At 40.7% G+C, this 23,957-nt stretch overlaps 1 protein-coding gene across 8 annotated transcripts in view; it reads right to left on the bottom strand.

Annotated features, from left to right (window-relative positions):
• Nucleotides 1–10,137: 10,137 nt before the first annotated feature.
• Nucleotides 10,138–23,957, bottom strand: part of GOSR1 (golgi SNAP receptor complex member 1) — a 50,444-nt gene continuing 36,624 nt past the window's right edge. For 2 of the 8 annotated variants that reach the window (XM_015118839.3, XM_015118837.3), the window contains exons 7-9: nucleotides 23,430–23,459; nucleotides 14,325–14,407; nucleotides 10,138–12,071 (exon numbers count right to left, since the gene is read on the bottom strand). In XM_015118839.3, the coding sequence (XP_014974325.1) occupies nucleotides 11,947–12,071; nucleotides 14,325–14,407; nucleotides 23,430–23,459 (238 nt within the window). In that variant the 3' untranslated portion in view covers nucleotides 10,138–11,946. 8 annotated transcript variants of the gene reach the window in all.

Here is a 23,957-nt window from a genome sequence, read left to right as displayed (position 1 = left end):
GCCCTGACACTCACGCTCCCGCTCGCTCACGCTCTCCGACTTCCCTGTGCGTCGTGCCCTGGAGTCAGACTGACCTGGATTTGAGTCCATGCTCGCCTCTAGCTTTGATATTGGCAATGTAATAAACTCTCTGAATGTTGATCTCCTTATCTGTCAGTGGGAGGTGATAACCAGGTCTCTTATTTCAGGCACTGTGGTGATGTTTATGTCTGTGATGTAGAGAGAGCATTTTTAGCACAGTGCCTCAGGTACACAAGTCCTCAAATAGCAGCTGTCATCATTACCTCTATTATTTCCACCTTGAGTACAGGTGCCCTTTAAGAATCAGCCCCTCAACTTTTGATTTTTTTTATACCTCCTCTATCATTCACACCCTTATAGCTTAAACTAGCCTCTGCTTATTTTCAAAGCGGTTCCTCCAATCTCTGATCATCCCACTCTTATTGTTTATATTGAAGTGGTGTTGAGTATGGTGCCTTCAGTCAGAATTCGTGGAGCAAAGCCAAGCTATTCTCACCAAATCTTCCCTGGCCCCAGTTAGATACTATTAGGTTTCCTCTTTCCTGCTTTTCTTTGACCTTTAAAAAAGGGGTCCCTGATTCTCATATTCATTTCTTTTATTCCTAACCTATTTGGTGCCAAACATGGTGGCTCACACCTATAATCCCAGTACTTTGGGAAGCCAAGGCAGAGGATCACTTGAGGCCAGAAGTTCGAGACCAGCCTAGGGAACACAGCAAGCCTCTGTCCCTAATTAAAGTTAAAAATTAGCCAGGTACACAGGTGTAGTGGTGTATGCCTATAGACTAAGCTACTCAGGAGACTGAGGCAGGAGGATCCCTTGAGCCCAGGAAACTGAAGCTGAAGTGAGCTGTGATTGTGCCACTTCACTCCAGCCTAGGTGACAGAGCAATACCCTGTCTCTAAAAATACAAAAAAAGAACTATTTTGTCTTCATTTTCAACTGGTTCATATGCAGGGTTTATGCTGTTGGCATCTATCTAAGGTCTTTAATGCCAGACACACGGGACCGGCCCAAAGAATACTCTTGAGGCAAAGATATCAAAGCAGCTCGCATTGGCTTGAACCTGGAAAACTCCATGGAAAGATGGTGAATGTCACAGAAAACCCAAAGTCCAGATGAGGTGGGCAGATACCCAAGGAAAGCAACTAATAAAAACAACATGGAGTGAGTTGGCTGAAGGTAAAAAAAATAAATAAAAAATAACAACAACATACCCAAGGATAAACAATAACAACATATTGCTACATAGTAATAGGAAGAACTCACACATCTCTCCAACTCATCCTGAGTCACGCTGTCTGTCCTGTCATTTAATCCCTTAACAACCTCACAATGTAAATTCTGTTATCTCCATTCAGAGATGAGGACCCTGAAACACATACCTGTTAAGGACTGAGGACTCGGACTCCAACAGTCTGAGTCCACAGCCTGCACAGGTAACTTATATTTGCAGGCTTAGCCCTCCTTTGTGTCTTGACAACAACTCAGCTGTCTGCCATGGGAGGAAATGGTTATGTGAGGGAGACGGGTGTACAGGGGGCTGAACTAGTGAAGAGGGATTCTGAGCTGTGAGGGTGGCCTTAACCTATTCAACCTGGGCATCGGATGGTGAGGCAAAGACAGCATGAAGGCAATCAAATCTAAGATTCCATATTACTGCCTGTCTTATCTATGTTCTCTCAGACCCAGAGGCACCACAACTAGTAACAGCCAGATTTGGGGGTGGAGGTGGTGACCAGCAGCAGAAACACAATCCAGCTGTCCTGCCTGCCAGGCGCTCACTTGCATCTCTTGCCAACTCTTCGAACTCCATGCCTCTAAAACAGAACACCTCATCTTTGTCCCCTAAACTGCCTCCCTCTCCTGACTTTACTGTTTCTGACAACTGCTCTGGTTCATAAGCTTATATCATTTTGCTCCCTTTTCCTATATATAAAATGTCATAAAGATTTTGAAAACATGTTTAAGCAAGCCCAAGTTTTATTATGCTGCTTTCTGCCTGGCAATAGATACTAGACTCACTGTTTTATAAAATGTCAGTATTTCTAGGGAAGTACAACATGCCCCCTGTAGGCTCCTAGGTGATAAGGAGCTTCCATCTCCAACAGAAGTTCTCCATTCCATCTTGGACACAGGCATGCTGCAGCTACTCTTCCCCCATCACCACGTATTTGATTTTTCTCTTCCATCCACCTGTCACTGCCATGCTAATGTCTTCATCTACCTCTCTCCTTGGTCAGGTATGAGAAACCCGCTGGGCTGCTCGCCTTGCCCTTTGGTCTTCTACCTAAAGACTCCCCACTAGTGGTGGAACATTCTCCATAGATACTATAGTGATTACAGCTATTTCTCTTCATCTCAAACTCTGTTTCCAGATTGTGTTAGTCTGTTCTGCATCACTACGGAGGGATTATCTGAGACTGAATAATTTACTAAGAAAAGAGGTTTAAGTGCCTCCTGGTTCTGCAGGCTGTATAGGAAGCATGTTGGCATCTGCTTAGCTTCTAGTGAGGCTTCAGGAAACTTTCAATCATGGTGGAGGGTGAAGGGGGAGTACAGCAGGCATGTCACATGGAGAGAGGGAGCAGGAGAGCAGGAGCAAGAGAGAGAGGGGAGGCACCATACTCGAACAACCAGATCTTGTGTGAACTCAGAGTGAGAACTCACTCGTTATTGGGAGGACAGCATGAAGCCATGATCCAAACACCTTCCACCAGGCCCCACATCCAACATTAGGGATTACACTTCAACAAGAGAATGGGAGGGACAGACATCCAAACCGTGTCACAGATACTGTTCTCTGGTTTTTTCTCATATGTACTGCCTGTCTTTCATGATAAATGATAAATCTCCCAGTGCAGACGCAACACTTTTGCTTATTATTTTTGTTTTCCTACTCTACTCGAGACCCATTGCTAGAGAATTTCAGAGAACCACCCTACAACATGTACTGGATAAATGCTAAGTGACTTGACCTAATGGGATACCTGGGATCTCTTTAATATTTCTAACAACTGCCTGTGAGTCTATAATTAGTTTACATTAAATTAATTTAGACATTAAAAATACAATCATAAGGCTGAAGGCCCTGGCTCAATTATCTGTCTCCTCCTCTTGCCTCCATTTACAAATTGCCATGAAGATTCTTTGCTGCAATATCATATGGATGTTTGTGAAATTTCAAGCAGCTCTGTTTACATGTTGTCCCAGGTGCCTTAGATTTCTTAAAAACTAGGCAGCTGTTGGGTTGTTGCTTTGGGACATGGAGAGTGGTAGAGCTTGTACCTCGAAGACAGGGTGCAAATGTGGGAGGCACATTATGGTGACGACAGCAATGACTTCAGCTACCAGATGAGTGTTCAGCAAATAGTATCGGAGCTTGTGCAGTTGGAATCTGAGTTTCAGATCCAGGATTTGGCCAGGAGCCAGGCAAGCAGAGGATCTGAGGGCAGGAACAGTATTGGGGTGGGAGAGCTGAAGCTGGGAGGCGGGAGCCAGAAGGAGGAAGAATTAAGCATTTATTCACCTCTCCCCCATATGGATGACGCTATGCTGGTGTTCTGGGGAAAACATATGGCTAATGTAAGATTATTGCCTTCCAAGTAGTAGGAAGAATGAAGACCCCTCCAACCTGCCTCTCACTATCTGTGGTGCCCTGTGAATGCAATGATAGGTTAAGTGCAGGAGAGAATGGTAGAAGGAAGCCAAGTAAGGTTAACAGTGCTTTGGGAGAAATGTCATGAGGGTCTGAGTCAGGACAGTAGAATGAGAAGGAGAAGCTGGATGTATGAGAACTGACAATTCCTGTCCACTCACTGTGTGAACAATAGGAGTGAAAAAAAATCATAAAAACCAAAAGGAGAAAACATGTTTAAGAGGGAATATTCAGTAGATTCAAAGGTCACAAAGAGGTTGAGTAGCCTCAGGATGAGAACAAAGAGATGCCGTTATGACTCTCAGAAGGTAGTTCCAGGTGAGGAAGGTCAGGGAAAGACAGCAAGCAATCACTGGGTGACTGAACACAAGGTAGACCCGCTCAGTGGGGGTAGCTTTGGGAGCCAAGAGCCAGGAGGCTGGGTCCCTGGGAGCAGAGGTTAAAATGAACAGAGCAAAGAGTTGGCAGGGAGGTCCAGGGCCCTCACCTGGATGACCATGGGTAGCAGCTTCCCAGAAGGCTCCATCTTCACCATGACGAGGGCTGCAGCCTGGTACTGCTTCCCTCTTTGGATCACGCTGGCTGGAATTCCATCCAGCAGGATGAAGTTAGCCTGAAACAGGGACCTGTTCTGTGGAAAGGAAGAGTGCATGGATGGTTAGAGTTCAAAGACTACACCTGGAGGGACAGGGCAAAGGGCAAGACACTTAGACTCAATCTAGCTTCTTGCCATCATCCTCCATCAGTACCAGTGTTCTAGTGGCAGAGCTGAAGGAAGCATCCAGAGCATCAGGTCCAAGTCCTCTCATTTCACGGTGAGGAAAGAGGCCCAATGAGGGGAATCTTCTCCAGGGGCATGCAGCTTTTTTGTGATGAAGGGAGTTTTAGGACCAGTCCTGTCCAATCCACACATACTAAGCTCTCCTCTTGCCAAAGTGTCCAGGCTTCTTTCTCCTTTACATCCCATTGTCTGCTACCCAGTATGACTGTAACCAGCCTTGTGATTTTTTCCTTACATACTTAATCATCTCCAGCACAGGACCCTGTACCAAGGTGCAGTGGGTTACTGCAGCCTCCCTTCCTCTGATTCCTATTTGGTCTCTTCCCTTCACCACCTCTCCTTGCCACAGTCAAGGAGAGAACCATGGAGGGTAGGAGGTGACATCTGGAGTTCTTTCTCCAAGTGTACCCAAAGTTCGTCCATCCCAGAGGCCAGCACCAGCCTGGAGGGCAGACAGGTGGAGCAGTACTAAAATATTAACAGGACTGAAATAAGTGGAGGGAAATATCATGACATGAACCGAAAGAGTCAACATTGTAATGATGTTCATTCTCCTCCAATTGATCTACATATTTAGTATAATACCAATCAAAATCTGGCAAGTTTTTCTTGGAAGCTGACAAAGTAATTCTGTAATTTATATAAAAATGCAAAAGACCAAGAATAGCCAAGACAACCTTGAGGAAACAGAACAAACCCGCAGGACCTGTACTACCTGGTATCAGGACTTATTGTAAAATTACAGTAATTAAGATAGAGTGGTATTTTCTCAAGGGTAGAGAAACAGACCAATGGAAAAGAAATGAAACATCCAGAAAAAGACTCCCACCTAGACAATTGCTTCACTCATGACAAAGCTGGTGCTCCAGTGCAGTGAAGAAAGGATGACCTTGTCAAATGGTGCTGGATCAACTGCATATCCATATAGAAAAATGAATCTTGACCCCTGCCTCAAATCATATATAGCAATCAGTTGCAGAATATTTGTAGCTCTAAATTGAAAAGCAAAATAATACAGCTTCTAGGAAAAAACAAAAAACTTGGGAGAATATCTTCATGGCATTGGAGGCAGGCAGATTCCTTAACAAGATATAAAAACACTAGCCACGAAGGAAAAAAATGGATAAATTGAGTTACATTAAAATTAAGAACTTCATCAAAACCACCATTAAAAAGTAGAATAAGGCAGGGCATGGTGGCTCATGCCTGTAATCCCAGCACTTTGGAAAGCCGAGGTGGGCGGGACCAGCCTGACCAACATGGTAAAATCCCATCTCTACCAAAAATACAAAAATCAGCTGGGTGTGGTGGCCCGCACCTGTAATTCCAGCTACTTGGGAGGCTGAGGCATGAGAATCGCTTGAACCCAGGAGATAGAGGTTGCAGTAAGCTGAGATCACGCCACTGCACTCCAGCCTGGGTGACAGAGCAAGACTCCATCTCAAAAAAAAAAAGAAAAAAGAAAGTATGGCTGGGTGCAGTGGCTCATGCTTGTAATCCCAACACTTTGGGAGGCTGAGGCAGGCGGATCATTTGAGGTCAGGAGTTCGAAAGCAGCCTGGCCAACATGGTGAAAACCAATCTCTGCTGAAAACACAAAAAAATTAGCTGGACGAGGTGGCACACGCCTGTAATCCCAGCTACTGGGGAGGCTGAAGCAGGAAAAATTGCTTGAATTCGGGAGGCGGAGGTTGCAGTGAGCCAAGATCACACCACTGTACTCCAGCCTGGGTGATAGAGTGAGACTCTGTCTCAAAAAAAAAAAAAAAAAAGAGGAAAGAAAGTAAACGACAAGTCACAGAATGGGATGGTATATTTGCAACGTATTTATCCAACAAAGGAAAAATTAACTGGAAAAACAGTCCGATTAATCAATATGCAAACATCTGAAGGGATATTACATAAAGAAAGATATCCTAATAGCTAGTGAGTATGTAAAAATGCCCAACTTCATTAGCCATCAGGGAAATGCAAATTTCGACTGGCATCATTAAGTGTTGCTGAGGATGTGAAGGAAATGGAATATTCACACATTACTGGTAGGCATAGGCATTGGCACAATTGCTTTGGAAAACTGTCTTGACAACGTATCTTAAAACTGAGTATGTGCATCACCTACAATCCAACAATCTTATTCCTAGGTATAATCAACAGAAAAGTGTACATGTGTCCCCCAAAACCCATGTTTGAGAATGTCCAGAGCAGCACAATTTGTAACAGTTCCCAACTAAAAATAAAAGCAATCGGTCTAGAATGGAATGACTAAATAGAATGTGTGTACCTGTAGAGCGTGACACTCAAGAGTAGTGGTTCTCCACCTTTGGTGTGCATCAGAGCCGCTTGGAGGCTGGTTAAACTGATTGCTGGGTTCCATCTGTCTATCTACAGAGAACCTAACTTACATTTCCCCTCTTAGTTGCCTTTATCAAAGGTAAGGATGTCTGCTGATCACCTCTTGAATGTTCTCCTCTACCACATCAGCAAGAGGGAACGAAAGAGGCTAAAGAGGCCCGGTTTCTCACTATTAGGACAAACCCAAAGATCTCTCTTATGTCAGGTCAGTCCTGCACCCCTGGCTTTGCTGAGATGCTTATGAGCATTTCCTCACATAACCCTGACAATATAATCAGGGTACAATTATGGTAGCCATCCTTATCACCATTTTATAGAGGAGGAATTGACACACTGGCTGGATTAATCGCAAAGTTCTAAAATTAGACAGTGGTGCTGGTTGCACAACTAATGTACTAAAGCCCAGCAGTATACTATTTTTTAAAAATTAATTTATTTTTGAGACAGGGTCTCTGTCACCCAGGCTGGAGTACAGTGGCACAATCATTGCTTACTGCAGCCTTCACCTCCTGGGCTCATGATCCTCCCACCTCAGCCTCCCGAGTAGCTGGGACTATAGGTGCACACCACCATGAATGGCTAATTTTAGTTTTTGTAGAGACAAGTTCTTTGCTATGTTGCCCAGGCTGGTCTTGAACTCCTGGTCTCAAGCAATCCTCCTGCCTCGGCCTCTCAAACTGCTGGGATTACAGGTGTGAGCCACTGCACCCAGCCAAATTCTACAATTTTAGATTCCCGTCATGCCTCCTGAAGTTTCAAGTTGATAAGAGATTCCCCTTCACTTCTAGGGCTAAAATACTAGTGGACTGTTCATATGATGGTTTCTGAATGACACGTGACAGCTTTTCAGCACCTGTATTATTTCATCCTGGGTTTCAGGACATCATGAGAAACACTTATCAACACCAAAGATATCATAATCTCTATCCCCAAACTACCTTGATGGTTACTGTTTCAATATAAACAACCACAAATGCAATCATTTAGATTTCTAATTTATTATTAAATTACATACCAAAGCTTCTTCTATACAGTCAGAAAATGCACATTTAGATGAGAACAAAAATTAAGTACAAATACAATAAAATTGGTTCCAAGAAGCTATTTTAAAAGCAAAAACTTACAAAGTGCATTTGGAAAATAATAGGTTTTAAAAATCTGTATTGGCATTTTTTCAAGAGGAAACATCTTCCATCACAGGAAAGTCTAGTTGGAATTGATTTTCCTCCTCCTTAAGAGCTAACAGGGTGGGAATGGATGCAAACACTTGATATTAAAGTGAGCTCTCAGGTACAGAGAAAACGAGAAAGATCCCTCAAGACCATGCATGGTTCAGCTTTGGGCTTCTTATCCACTAAACTCCTCAAAATTTACTTGCTCCTCCCTCAGTTTCTTTTTGCCTACAAAACCTAAGAGTACGCAGGTTTATAAAGGAAGAAACAAGATTAGTTTATTAAGACCGTGATGAAAAGTTCTGCATCTTTTTGGAGACCAGGGTAAACAACCCTTAACCTAACAGGAGAGTGGAACACAATGATTCTAACTTTCTGAGCAGAATCCATTTGTTCTTTAGTTACATTTGCCATAAAATTCACTGTAACACTAGACATGGCCAGTTATTCCCAACAACTTAAATCTTCCAAGTTAGAAAACTCAATCCATTTCCAAAAATCGTACCTGACAAATGATCAAATGAGGTATCAGAAACCAAAAGGCTAGTCCAGTTCTTTAAAGTCATTTTCATCAGGTTGAGATCACTAACAGTGAAACAGAAAATTAATAGTGGGAATGCAAACCCAAGGTGCCTGAATTCCATAGAGGCCAAGAGCCACTGCATCGAAAGGCTCAGTATCTTTTACTATTCGGATGTATTCACACTCAGTATGAAAGAGCTAAAGTATTATTTGGTTCCGGGTATAAGGATTTTGCCCTCATGGTATCTCCTCTCATCACCTGTCTCCATTTTCTTTCATGCCTGATCTGAGTACCAGGCAGTACAGAAAAAGACAGGGGAATCATAGAGAAGGAAAGCCCCTTTCTAAAATGAGAGAAAAGGTGAGCAATGCAGATTACAGGGAGTCCTCCAGCATCATTAATAAGAATTGACAAGAATGTAGAGATTGCCAGGATAGATGAGCTAAAGCACTTGGATCTGAGTTTGAACTTGAGTGGTGAATTCATTAAACATTTTTACTAGAGTCATCAGTACACATTAAAACAAAATGTCAGAAATACGTCTTTTGGAATTTCCTGCCTTTTCATTGCCATGTCTTTTTTCTTTTCTTTTCTTTTTTTTTTTTTGAAACAGGGTCTTACTCTGTCATCCAGGCTGCAGTGCAGTGGTGCAATCATGGCTCACTGAAGGCTTGAACTCCTGGGCTCAAGTGATCCTCTGGCCTCAGCCTCAGTAGCTGTGAGCTAGGACACAGGCACTCCCCATCATGCCAGGCTAATCTTTTAATTTTTTTTGTAGAGACAGAGTCTTGCTATGTTGACCAGGCTGGTCTCAAACTCCTGGCCTCAAACGATCCGCCTGCCTTGGCCTCCCGAAGTGCTAAGATTACAGGCGTGAGTCACTGCACCCAGCCCTATTGTCATGGTTTTTCCTATTTTTTCAGTGAAATGAAAAGTTTTGAGTGGTTACTTAAAAGGATCAAAAAGGAAAGATTCATTATAGTAAGACAATAGTTGAGGGGGCATAACTTCCCCTAAGAGGCAACATATGGATCCAGAAGTAAAAAATTCCTTCTGACCTCCTGGCTGAGACTAGCATTAACAAGTAACTAACTGTTAGCCTCTGAATCTGGCAACTGGTCCATCAGGAGGACAGCAAAAAAGGAGAGAAAGCCAAGGTGGTTCAACAAAAAAGTTAAATGACATGGAGCTAAAAGAGCTCAAATCCCTTCATGGGATCCACATGGAGCCCCTTCCTGTGGACACACACCTCTCTTCCCTTGCTGGAGGTTTCTTTCTGCAAAGAAACCCTAAGAGGAAAAAGCACTGGCCTAGCTGTCTACATGTGGCCCTTGGTCATCTCACTATGGGCTGCTGCATGGGGAGGTTAGTCAGACCTATCTGACACCAACATCTACACCAAGCCTTTAACTTCCTTGGAAGAACCGGTTTATTTTTAAAAAGAAAATAACCAACTTAATTCCATTACTTCACATAAGCAAAACCCTAATGGAAAGGCCCATCAGCCATCAACCTGGTTTGTTTGCTTGGCTGCAGTGAGCTAGACTAGCTTGTGTCCCAGTTCACTCTCACACAATCAGCTTTAATGAATGCAACAAAGAATCAGACCAGTAAAAAAGACTGGTAGTATAATTAAATAAATAACTTTATTTATGATACTTCAGATTTTATAAATGTCAACTACATAGCAAAGCCCCATAAATTCTAACCGAGACACAACCACCAATCAAGGCCCTTTGAAAAATCAAAGATAATAAAGTGTCAGGGGAGAAAAGTTTTGTTCTCCCAACAGAGAATTTAATCCATGAACTTACTTCCCTGATCCTTTAAGGTTCACAATGGGAAAACTTTTCTTTTAAGGGTACCCTGAATCGATGAACAGTCAATCAACCCATATTTAGAAAAATAAACCCCATAGTTAAGAAAAATATATCAAATGCCCTTCACACCCATAATGTAACAAAACTTTGACACCAAAATGAAAAACTTCTCAGTCTCTGTACCAAACCAGGTGTTAGTCCACCCATGAGCAAGTTCACCTGAATAACAGCATCTATATACCATGATGTAGCTGAGAACTACATGCTGATATCCTTTTATTCCCTGTGGCTCGGACTGAAGCCAATACTATGAATACCACAGTGAATTCCAATAGTGAAGAGCAGCAGTGTAGATGCTGGAAGTCTACAAACCAGGCTGTAGTTCAGTAAGACAAGTCATGAATTTACAGAAACTAAGAAATGGTTAACTCAGAAATAATTCTGGTGGCTGGTTTAAAATCTGTCACTGTCCAGGGATGGTAACAGAACACAGGGGCAGAGACAGATTCTGCCACATGCACCCTCAACAGTGAAACCATTCTCCAGATGTTGGGAAATGCTTACCAGATTTGGAATGAACAGATTTTCACAGAACACAGGACTCCTGGTACATCAGGCAGTAGTCCTTAAACTTTTGCCCATACATTGTGGAGCATTTACAAATGGAATTCTCTGGACAGTGAGCCCTCAATGCCTTTTTATATGTGGCTTTTTGAATAGATCACATTAGAAACTGAGCAGTTCCCTTCCTCAGTTACCAGTGTCACTGCTGGTATGATGAGGAGCAGTGGGCGCACTGACGGACACTGGCGATTCGTTTCTTTTATCCTAGTGGAACTGAGATTTCACTTCTTTTCAGTAGAAAATATTAATCCAAGGGAAGAATTTTTTAAAAATGGAAACAATGACTGGTGCCTTAAATACGAGACTGTCATTCTTGATGTTTTTCCAGCAATACAATTAACCCCAGTGTACTTGTAATTTAAAAGAAAAAAAAAGACAGTTTTACAGTGATCTCCATTTCAGACAACCTCAAACGTGCTGAAGTTGGTCCAACAGCATCTCAAAGAATCTATGAAAAACAGAATTTTCCTTAAATATCAACAGAGTTGAGGAGACAGAGTAGAAATCTATAGCACAGATTATCGAGAAAGAACTTGCGATTTCTCATTATGAGTGTAAAATAAGAGGACAAGAATTATTTTTATTCACAATCCAATCTGGTGGCTAAAAGAAAAGCAGTCTTTGGATGTAGAAACCTGGTTTTCTAAAGAGCCCAGCTGTAAGACTCGGCTTGTTATCAGGCTTCAACACTATCACGGAAACACAGAAAACTCTGTTTTTGATTGGTTTACTTGCCTCCTAGGAGACAAAAGCAACTGAAAACCTTTTTGGTGTTTTTTAATTAAAAACAGAAAAATGTGTTAGAAAAGACAGCACAGAAAAACTGTGGCTTCAGCTCAACCTGACCATGTCACAGAGTCCATCACTGTCAGCCTTGCATTCATCCTGCTGGTCAGGCTAATTATCAAGACAGTCAACTTCTCCCTCAGACGTTTCCTTATTCCAGACCAGGGCGTGAAAGTGGTGGTTGTCAAGAGTCCCTGCAGATGTCCCATCAATGGAACGCATACAGCAGCAACAGGATGGTACAGATCCCAATAACACCCCCTAGGATGAGCGAGTCCCGCCGCTTCCTCAGGTTGATCCTCTGGATCAGGCTGTTTACAGCAGGAAAACGATCTTTGGGAAATCTTTATTAAGGTCATATTTGGAAGAAGCCTCTCCGGCAAAAGTCGCAGGAATCACAAAAATAGAGATCAGCAGTGTCTAGAAACAGTGATGAAAGGCATAGGGGAAGAAACTCATACCAAGGGAATCTTTAGCAGATGCACTTGCCCAAACTGGGAATGTGCTGCGGCTCAAGGCCCCTAATCAATACATATCTCCCAGTCTTGTGTGTAACACAAATAAGAATAATAACACAGAGGGAGAAGAAAAGGATGATAACAGTTCCCAAGCACTGAGGGTTTACTGCCAGGCTGCAGGACAGGGTGGGAGCCAGCGTGGCCAGGAATGGAGGAGCTCTGGCAGGGAGGCACAGTTAGAGCCAGCTCCCATCGCCACCACCGTCCATTTCCCTCCCTTTCCTCATTTTCATTCTCTGTCTCTTTTTTCCTCTTCTCTTAGGAGACTGGGGAGTTCTGCCTGAGTGTTTGAAGATACCTGATCCTTTCCTGCCTTGGATTCAGGCAATTCGTGGGAACCAACCCTAGGGTCTATATAATCAGACACTGGTGAATTATTAACATTTTCAAAGTTACTTCGCAGCAGAAGGCAGATACAGGAGGAAAGTGAACTAAACTTTAGCCCTGACTAACCCACACCCATTTTGTTTGATTTTTTTTTTTTTTCTAAACACACACTCTTTTGGAATAACTGTGAAATTCCTGTGTGACTAATTTGTATGAGGTGCTATGCTAGGTTCCGGTATACTACTTTGTCTTAAGAGAACTTAGTGTTGGGCTGGGCAAGGTGGCTCACACCTATAATCCCAGCACTTTGGGAGGCCGAGGCTGAACGATTGCTTGAGCCTAGGAGTTTGAGACTCACCTGGGCAACATGGTGAAACCCCGTCCCTATAAAATATACAAAAATTAGCCAGGCGTGGTGGCACACGTCTGTAGTCCCAGCTACTCGGAAGGCTGAGGCAGGAGGATTGCATGAACCTGGGAGATTGGAGGTCGCAGTGAGCTGAGATCGTGCCACTGTACTCAGCCTGGATGGGTAACAGGGTGAGACTCTGTCTCAAAAAAAAAAAAAAAAGAGAGAAAGAACTTATGGGAGAGATGCGTACAGAGTAGCAGAGAAGAGGTCACAAAGAAGACTGGTGGTAAATTCTAATGAACAATTGAGAAAGGCTTTAGTGTTTTAAATCACCAGCTATCTGACTCACACTTCTATTCCAAAGTTTCAAAAGTTTCACTAAATACAAACTCTTATATTCACTAATTAGCTTTTGCTCTGGCTGGCAATCGAGTTCACAGTTTAGTAGAATGAGATAATGTCTATAACAGCACTCTGTAAATTTTATAGCCCTATCTAAAATGTGATTTTGGACATGTGGTTTTATACTCAGGGTGACACGGGAAGAACAAAATTCACAGCAGACTGGGGAATAACGGCACACATCAGGATAGTCTTTTCCTTAGGCAAAGACATATCAAACTAAAAGTGACCTTAAATTATCTAGGACTACAAGATACTCAGCTTTTGAAAATTCTAGGTACCTTCCCCTTTGGCAGTTGGGAAGGAAAGCTTTTTTTGCCTAGAAGGCTTGTCTTTTCAGAGGTTCGCTGAATCAAATGACTCAGAGTGTCAGGCTTTTCTGGTTCCCTAGTGGGTTTCTGGGAAGTAGTAATAATCCTATTTAAAATGGAAAACTGAAACATGTTAAAGTAGAGGTTACAACAAACAAGTGGAGAATGTATCCCAGAATTCAGCCTGTATAAACTCTGTCAGTAGCTACAGCTCATCTGCACGGGTGGCTGTCTCCTTCCTTCCCCGTTCCAAGCATCTGCCACTGACTTATCTCTAAATGGGAAAAATAACAAAGAAAAGGCATATAATTTATCATGTTTAGGTAAGAATAATGTATACTGTGGAGTTCTAACATGAATTTAAAAGCTTTCTAAAATGTGAAAGAATTTGGTGAATAATTTTTAAATTCACATTTATAATTTTTAAATTCACATTTATAATTTTTTTCTTCTACATCTAGTAGTAAGAAACTTCTGAGGTGCAGTCTTTTAGGAACAGTACTAAAGAGCATAAACTTTCACAAAGTAGGAATGCACAGTATATTCATATTATGCAATTACTGATAGGCTCTACTGCTACTGAGTGATGGCAACCTGCCCCCTATAAAAAGCACACACAGACACTTCTCCCCTCTACCCTCAAAACACAGAAACTGCGAACATTTAAAAAGGATACTGGCCAAAGTGTTCATTTTGCTGTGAATTGACTTCAACATTCCTCTCTGTGAAGTCATATTTTCTTTTGTTGCCATAGCAATGCTGCAAGGGGAAAAAGAGATGACAAATGACCATTTAAGATTATCCTGCCTGGAACCATCATGCCCTTAAAAGTGAAAGAAAACTACAGTGAACAACATCATCTTAGAAAGCACTGTGCCAGAAAATAAGGGGAAAAAAATCACTTCCCAAGCCACTTTCCCACTGTGCTTTTTCCAAATGACTCCACTCTTCTGGTATCTTTTTATACAAGGCAGTAGGCCACTTCCTATGTTTGCTTCAAAATAACAAACAAGATAAGACATAAACAGACAAATCACATATTACAAACGCTTCTTAAAATTTAAAGTTTAAAAACTTTAAAAAGTTTAAAAAGAATTTAAAAAGAGACCAGCTACTAAAATATCTTTAATCAGGAAAAACTGTTGAAAGGGAATTATAAAAATAGAAAAGAAATATAAAATATCATAAAATATGCATATACAACCAGCCCTTAATTTATGAAGAGATTAGGTTCCAAAATTCTACTTGAGAACCAACTAGGCATGCATGCAACATTATGCTGAGTTTCCAAGATGGCTGACAAAGGTCACAGATTCATTAAACGTGGCTAAAACAGCTGGGTGTGGTGGCTCATGTCTGTAATCCCAGCACTTTGGGAGAGCGAGGTGGGAGGATCACTTGAGCCCAAAAGTTCGAGACCATCCTGGGCAATGTGGTGAAATCCCATCTCTACCAAAATACAAAAATTAGCTAGACATGGTGGTGTGTGCCTGTAGTCCCAGCTACTAGGGAGGCTGAGGTAAGAGGATCAATTGAGCCCAGGAGGGGGAGGCTAGAGCAAGCTGTGATGGAGCCACGGCACTCTAGCCTGAATAACGGAGCAAGACCCTGTCTCAAAAAAAAGAAAAGATTAAGAGAAAAGAAAAAGTCATTTTTGTAGAACACAGTCTCTTCCATGTGACTATCTTGATGTCCTGTTTAAAAGACACTTGAGTTAATATCCTTTTTGGGGGTGGCAGGGGGCAGACAGGGTCCTGCTCTGTCACCTAGACTGGAGCCCAGTGGTGTGATTGTGGCTACTGCAGCCTTGACTTCCTGGGCTCAAGCAATCCTCCCACCTCAGCCTCCTGAGTAGCTGGGACTACAGGCATGTGCCATCATGGCTGGCTAATTTTTTTTTTTTTTTTAAATTTTTAAATTATCTGTAGAGATAGGGTCTCCCTATGTTGCCCACACTGGTCTCAAAACTCCTGGGCTCAAGCTATCCTCCTACCTCCGCCTACCAAAGTGCTGGAGTTATAGGTGTAAGCCACCAAGCCTGGCCCTAAGTTAATATCATTTTGCTATCACTTCCAGGATTATTCATTTCCCATAGTCTTATCTCTCTGGACATTAGTCATAGAGGGCAGGGTCAGTATCCACTTTGATATGTAACACACAGAGAGTGCTTTGCATGTTGACATTATAAATAGCAACAGAAAATGAAATGCTATTGAGCAATTTTGAAAATTTTTTTAAAAAAAATCAAGAGATTGAGATTTGGGGAAGATGATGGTGAGAGTATAAGTTCCTGACTTGACCTTTGGCCCATTTCCTCCATAGAGTAGCACAAGAACAAAAGCAGACACACTGGGGAGGGTCCATCTGAGGCCCCAAGTTCCCTTGAGATCTCCAGGGAAGAAAGCCAGGTGGAAGGCTATACTCTCTCAAGTGAAGAGAGAACCAGGGAACTGACAGCAGGGAAGCTTAGATTTTTCTTCAAGGCAAAAATCTTTCTTGAGGCAAAGACCTAGGGCTTCATTACTTCCTGAGGAACCCAGACAGTGGAAGACAATGGATCTGCATATACAGGGGTTGCAGTGAAACTGCTCCCAGGCACTGCAGCTGGGAAAGGACTGCTACATGCAGCCACAAAGACGACAAGCAGAGAGCCGAGAGTCTTGTAGCTTGTGTGATGCCCAGCCCCTAAGGGGAAGAGCTGCTGGGCTTTGCCCAGTGATGGATGCATCACTACCTGGTATGACACTGCTTAAGAGGCTCTCATAGCTGGACCTATCTGGGAGCTGAGTGAACACATTTTTGGCCAGGTGAGGTCTCACAGAGTAAACCACCATGCATCTTACTGAAGGGAAATCCTAGAGGTAGTATTCTAAACAAATGACACATGAATCAAAACTTGAATTGCAAGATTTGAGATGGCAAAAGAGAAACAAAATTGGGTAAGGAGATATACACAGGTTGAGCATCCCTAATCTGAAAATCAGAAATCCCCAAGACTTCTGATCCCAAGTATTTTGGATAAGCGACATTCAATCTGTAAAAGAATATTTATTGAAAAACTTTTGGAATAGTAAAAAACGAACAACAGCAGCAAAAAGACCTCCCCAAAAAAATCCCCCAAAATTGGAAGGAACATTCAAACAGTATGTTGTGTAAGATACATAACTGTCACTTAACACAAGTTACTTCAGAGGTTAAGAATGGAGGGGTACTACCAGGAGACTGACTTTTCCTTCATCCATTTTAGTATTATTTAAGTTGTTACGATAAGAATATTTTGATAATATATAAATGTACTTTGATAATGTATAAATGTCTAATAAAAATGAAAAGAACATTAGAAAAATCCTATCTGAGAGATTAAGAAATGTTAATAACAAGTGAAGGTACACACACACACACACACACACACACACACACACACAATTAACATGGACATGCTAGGATTTAGATCACTTTCAACTGAAATCACAGGCAGTGATTATACAATATTTAGTTATTTAAAAAAATGAGTTAGGGCCAGGCGCGGTGGCTCATGCCTGTAATCCCAGCACTTTGGGAAGCTGAGGCAGGTGGATAACTTGAGGCCAAGGAGTCCAAGACCAGCCTGGCCAACATAGTGAAACCTTGTCTCTACTAAAAATACAAAAATTAGTCAGGCATGGTGGTGAGTGCCTGTAATCCCAGCTACTGGGAGGTTGAGGGCAGAGAATCACTTGAAGCTCAGGAGACGGAGGTTGTAGTGAGCCGAGATCGTGACACTGCACTCCAGCTTGGGTAACAGCGCAGACTCGGTCTCAAACAAAACAAAACAAACAGTAGTATTTCTATTAACTTGAAGGGATGTTTATAACATATTGAGTGATTAAAGCAAGCCACAGAATGTATAGAATATGAATCCTCTAATATTTTCAGAAACAAACATCTTTGGAGATGTTAGTATGACAGTGAAAAAGGTATCAGAAAGTTACACAACTGTCAGTTAATGCAAATTGCTTCAGGGGTTAAGAATGGAGGGGTACTACCAGGAGATTGACTTTTTCTTTATCCATTTTAGTATTATTTAAGTTGTTACAATAAGAACACTATACTTCTATAATATACAATATACAAGTGTCTAATAGGCACTCCAGCCTGGGCCAGAGTGAGACTCCGTCTCAAAAAAAAAAAAAAGAAAAAGAAAAAGGAAAAGAACATTAGAAAAATTCCACTTAAGAAATGTTAAATAACATTTGAAGCTACATACACACACACACACACACACACACACACACAATTAATATGGACATACTAGGATTTGGATCACTTTCAACTGAAATCACAGGCAGTATCTCTGCAAATTTAGAAAATGAAAAGTCCTAGAGAATATTACAGTTCTTCCGGGGTCCTGATTTCCCATGTGTTCTAATGCTGACAATCCCACCTTCCCAATACTTTTAGGCCTATTCCAGAAAAATATCTGTTCATGTGGAAATATTATGGTCTGGTCTTTTTAAATGACATTTCAGAATAAAGAAATGTAATTGGGTAAAACCAAAACAAACATACAAACAAACAAAAAAAACACATTAGCAGCTCCAAATCCACCACTGTGATTCACCTCAATAAAATTACGAGTCAAGCAATGATTTTAAAAAGTTTTCCACAGATCTTGGAAAAGGTCAAGAATTGAAGGGATCAGTCTCTCTGAGGGAAGAACTGTGGAGTAGGGTTAAAAATGGAGATTTGGGCCGGGCACGGTGGCTCACGCCTGTAATCCCAGCACTTTGGGAGGCCGAGGCGGGCGGATCACAAGGTCAGCAGATTGAGACCATCCTGGCTAACACGGTGAAACCCCATCTCTACTAAAAAATACAAAAAATTAGCCAGGTGTGGTGGCGGGCGCCTGTAGTCCCAGCTACTTGGGAGGCTGAAGCAGGAGAATGGCGTGAACCTGGGAGGCGGAGCTTGCAGTGAGCAGAGATGGCGCCACTACACTCTAGCCTGGTCCACAGAGCAAGCCACCGTCTCATGAAAAAAAAAAGATTTGTAGAAATTTGCACAACGAGCTGCCATACCCCACAATTGCCTTCCCTAACCCATGCAGCTAGGTGGCTGTCCCCAGTCCAGCAGAAGACCTAGCCCAGGAGAAGAGACATAGAGGTCTAGCAATTTGAGGTCCCCAGTGAAACAGCCAGGTCCGCCTAATCATGCACGGTGAGGCCTAACACTCAACAAGGGTCACCATCCTGTGCTCACAGGATGAGCTTCCCAACACACATTCTTTTCACAACATGGAGAAACACCATATCTACAGAAAAATAAAAAATAAAAAAAAAAAATTGCTGGGCATGGTGGTGTGTGCCAGTAGTCCTGGCTATTCAGAATGCTAAGGTGGGAGGATTGCTTGAGCCCAGGAGGTCAAGGCTGCAGTGAGCCATGATCATGCCACTGCACTCCAGTCTGGGTAATAGCAATGAGTGATTGGAAGCTCATCCTCTTTTGGAGTCACACCCTTAAATATGAAGGAACAGCCAATACTCACCAGATGTGTGAGGAGATAACATAAAAGACAGAGTTCAAATAAAACCACCCAGCAAACAGAAAAGTGAGGCTGAGCAAACAGGGGCAATAAACGAAGCTCAAGAAACTCTAAAATAAAATTATATTTAATGTTTTTAGAGAGATAAAAGATTATTACATCCACAACGCATACACATAAATGTGTGTATCTGTCTCTCAGGAAAGAGCTCATGTAAATTAAATGAAGAGCTGATATAAAAATGTAATAGAAGAATTGGAAGGAGAAATTCAGTAAATCTCCCAGAATGTTAAACAAAAAGATCAATAGAAAACAGAGAAAAGGTAAGAAAGGATCAATTCACAAGGCTCAACACTTAACCTTTTTAATATTTTTTTGAATGAAACAACAGAGAAAGAAGAGTGAAGAAAATGATAAAGAATGTAAGACAATTTCCAAGAACTGAAGATGAGTTTCCAGATTGTAAGAGTTCACTCAATGTCCAGAGCATTGGACTGGAAAAGATGCATGCCACTGTGTCCAGCCTGGACTTTAGAAGCAATTCTGGAAACAATGCCTTTAAAAATTTCAAAATTATTTCCAACTCAGAATTCTATCTTGGTTAAGTTAAATAATGAATCAAGAATATGAGCAGAATAAAGACATTTTGGATGTGGGCAGTCCAAAACAATTTACCTCCTGTTCTTTCTCAGGAAGTTACTAAGGACGTGGTTCAGCATAATAAGGGAATAAAGTAAGAAAGTGGAGGCACTAATCCCAAGAAGTAGGTAATCCAATAGAGGAAATTATTTTAGGATAATGGAGGAAGGACATCTAGGACCATAGCAATGTTGGAGGTGTAGAGAATCACCAGTCAAGATTAGAGCAGAAGGAGGGAGCAATGTCAACCGCACAATACACTGAATTTTTGATCCCCAAATGAAAGGAACACAAAAGAGCTTAACAAACAACTTCCTTTGCATCATTTAGTTCTTATTCATAATTTTTCAGTTTGAGAGATTATGACAAAATATGATACACTGAAAATGTGGTTGTTTTGTAAAAAAATTTATAAGGTATTACAAGTAGATACTATAGTCTTGTATAAAGTAACAGCTTTCAAACCTACACTGGCCCATATATCAATCTTTGAATGATATATGCCTCTGTTTGTTATTATATATTATTATTTTTTTGAGACAGGGTCTCACTGTGCCATGCAGGTGGGGCTGCAGTAGCACCATCACGGCAGCCTTGACCTCATGCATGCAAGTGCTCCTCCTGCCTCAGCCTCCCAAGTGGCTGGCTTACAGATGTGCACCACCATGCCTGGCTTTTTAAAAACAACTTTGTAAAGATGGGGTCTCACTATGTTGCTCCGGCTGATCTCGAGTTTCTGGCCTCAAGCAGTCCTCCCGCCTCAGCCTCTCAAAGTGTTAGGATTATAGGCGTGGGCCACCATGCTGGGCCTGCTTCTGTTTTTTAAACTGGAACTATCACCATTTCCTGTATACTTTGACTCACAAGTGGACAGAGGTTAAAAATAATTTCTGCAAAGGACTTTGTATTCCTTTGGGAATAGATATCATCACTATACATTATGTTAACTTGTTGAAGAAGCATGATTTCCAGTACCACAAAGTATATCTAGACATACTTTCCCATCTCATTTCATGACTTACAGTCAAGCAGAACGAAATCTAGGCTGTTATTTCAAGGGTCAAATACTTAGAAGCAAAATATAAGCTCTAAATAATATATAATGCTTTTAAAATGATAAATCATTGATATGCTTATGGGAACTTCAACTTTCTTACCTCTTACCTATTCTGTGAACTGAACTCAGTCACGTTTTTTTCAACAACAGATAATACAAGTCATACATTTAAAGGTTAGAAATAAATATATAAATATTAAAAATGCTAGCTCTTTTCAATAACTTGTTGTCAAAGTCTATATTCAGTTACTCACATAGTTTTAAAATGTATCTCTAAAAGGAAAAGGTGAATTTTTCCATATGGAATATGCAAAAATATTACTTGACACAAATTTTACATTCTTCATAAGAAATCATAACTAGCTTTATACTCAGTGAAACTTTTCTTGTAATGCCTATCACATTTTGAAGCAAGGGAAAATACTGAAATAAAAGACCTTCTAATAACAAGTTTTTTAACTAGCAAAATAATGGTAACAATTCAATGGTTCTCAATTGTTCCTTTTCTTTTTTGTCCTATGAGGTACCCCAAGTTTTATACTCATATTATCAGCCCTTAAATAGGCCAGTGCTGAAGTGGAAGCTTAATTAAGGCAGCCTGGCCCTAGAAGAGAAGGCAGAAAGAAAGGGAAATAAAGAAAAAAAGAAAAAGGATTATTGGGAAACTTTAAGTAAATAATTCCTGGCAAAATGTGATCAGATCTCATGTGCTGATGAAAAGGAAAAAGTTACAAGGAAGATACTTCAGTCAACATTAGGCAATTCTGTGAAAACTTTCTTCAAGTGGAAGGCTCAGCACATACAATTTAAACAAAAATTCAAGACACAATAATGGCTTATTGTTATAAAAGATTATAATGTATTAAGATTATTAATGATGGAAAATATTCTAATCCATTGAATAAAGAATCCATGAAGCCATACAAAAGAAACAGATATTTAGGAAAATGAAAAATACTTAGGAGTGAAGAGGATCAATACATCTTAAACTTTGTAGAAGTTGGGTAAAGGGTATATAGGACTTCTTTGCACTACTGAAATTTTTCTGAAATCTGAAATGATATCAAAATAAAAAGCTAAAAAAGAAAGGAGTGGTATTAATAATATAGTTACCATTTACAAATTACCTAGTATTAGATCAGGCATTTTCTTCACATTATCCTTAACGGTCTTACAGGTAAGTATTATCATCAATACTGTATTTTTAAACAGATAAGAAAATGAAAGTTCCAAGAAGTTAAAGTAAATTATCTAAAGAACAGAGATCTAAGATCTAATAAACAGCACAGGCAGGTTCCAAGCCAAATCAGACCCGAAACCTTGTATTCTTTCTACAATGTGGTAAATATAGCAGTGGTTTAGATAGAGCTCTGTTTCTAGAGTTAGACTAAGACTGAAGGATCTGAATCCTTAATACTATTTACTAGTCATGTGACCACAGACTAATTACTTAATTTCTTTTTTGTTTTGGAAATAGTTCCTAATGATTCATGTCTATCTAATGGGTTATTGAGAAAATTAAATAAAATAATGCAGGCAAAGTACTTTTAGCACAGGCCCAATATCCGTGGTCAGAATACAATTGTGGCTGGGTGCGGCGGCTCACACCTGTAATCCCTGCACTTTAGGAGGCCAAGGCGGGCAGATCACCTGAGGTCAGGAGTTCGAGACCAGACTGGCCAACATGATGAAACCCTGTCACTACTAAAACTACAAAAAATTAGCCGGGCATGGTGGCACACACCTGAAATCCCAGCTACTCAGGAGCCTGAGGCAGGAGAATCACTTGAACCTGGGAGGCGAGGGATGCAGTGAGCCGAGATGGCACCACTGCATTCCAGCCTGGGCAACAAGAGTGAAACTCTATCTTAAAAAAAAATATATATATATATATATATATACACACACACACACACACACACACATATACAAACACACACACACACATTTGTTATTGTCATGTACTTTGATTTACCTTTCCTGAAAACCAATGCTTTACATATTGGTGAATTCTAGAGCACAGAGACTGTATCTAGTTAATGTTCTTTTTTACTGTCATAAAATAGATATTTTAAAATTCATCAAACCTAGAAAGCTAAGTAGTTCAAAACAACAAATAAACGTCCCTTAACTTAAGCAAGAAACTAGTTCAAGGTTATTACAGATACTATGAACTATTACTGCAGATTTTTTGCAGGTGCTATAACAGAAAAGTCTATATGAATGGCATAAAATTATTTATCAAATTATGCTTAAAATCGCTTTCCTTTAAAAAGTGAGAATAAAAAGATTGAGATTGAAAATATTAAATATAAATTAATTGGAAAAATTAACTTAAGCAAAACAACTTAAAGTAACTATAGAAATATACTTGGGTGTCAAACATCTCTTACAAGGGAAGGACACAGTAAAAATTTAATCTTTAAGGAGGATAAATGAACTTTAACTCTGATCTGTTCATTAAAATGTTTTTTATTTAATTCTAAAACAGCTGTAACACTGTTCATTAAATTTATGTGCAAACAAACAAAAACCAACAAAGCAAAACAAAAACTTATTCCTACCTTATTGTCTCTTCTATCAGACGATCTGAGCTGCAAATAAAAAGAAAATTCAAATTCTGAATTTACTAAATGAACACTTAAAACCTGTATTAATTTTTCTACATCTATAGATAAACTTTTTAGTCATTTATGTATACAGAATGTCTAGCTTTTTGAAAGCATCTGGGGAAAATTCTGGACTCTAATTTTTTTTTTTTTTTTTTTTTTTTTTAAAGACAAGAGTCTCGCTCTGTTGCCTGGGCTGGAATGCAGTGGTGTAATCTCAACTCACTGCAACCTCCGCCTCCTGGGTTCAAGTAATTCTCCTGCCTCAGCCTCCCAAGTAGCTGGGATTACAGGCGCCTGCCACCATGCCTGGCTAATTTTTGTATTTGTAGTAGAGATGGGGGTTTCCATGTTGGCCAGGCTGGTCTCAAACTCCTGACCTCAGGTAATCTGCCCAACTCGGCCTCCCAAAGGGCTGAGATTACAGATGTGATCCACCATGGCTGGCCTGGACTTTGAAATAAATTTAATTTCATTCGCATA

Source organism: Macaca mulatta, chromosome 16 (assembly GCF_049350105.2).
Source record: "Macaca mulatta isolate MMU2019108-1 chromosome 16, T2T-MMU8v2.0, whole genome shotgun sequence".
In the NCBI taxonomy this organism is placed as follows: Eukaryota; Metazoa; Chordata; class Mammalia; order Primates; family Cercopithecidae; genus Macaca; species Macaca mulatta.
Note: the sequence above shows the minus strand (reverse complement) of the source record. Positions and strands in the feature narration are given on the sequence as shown.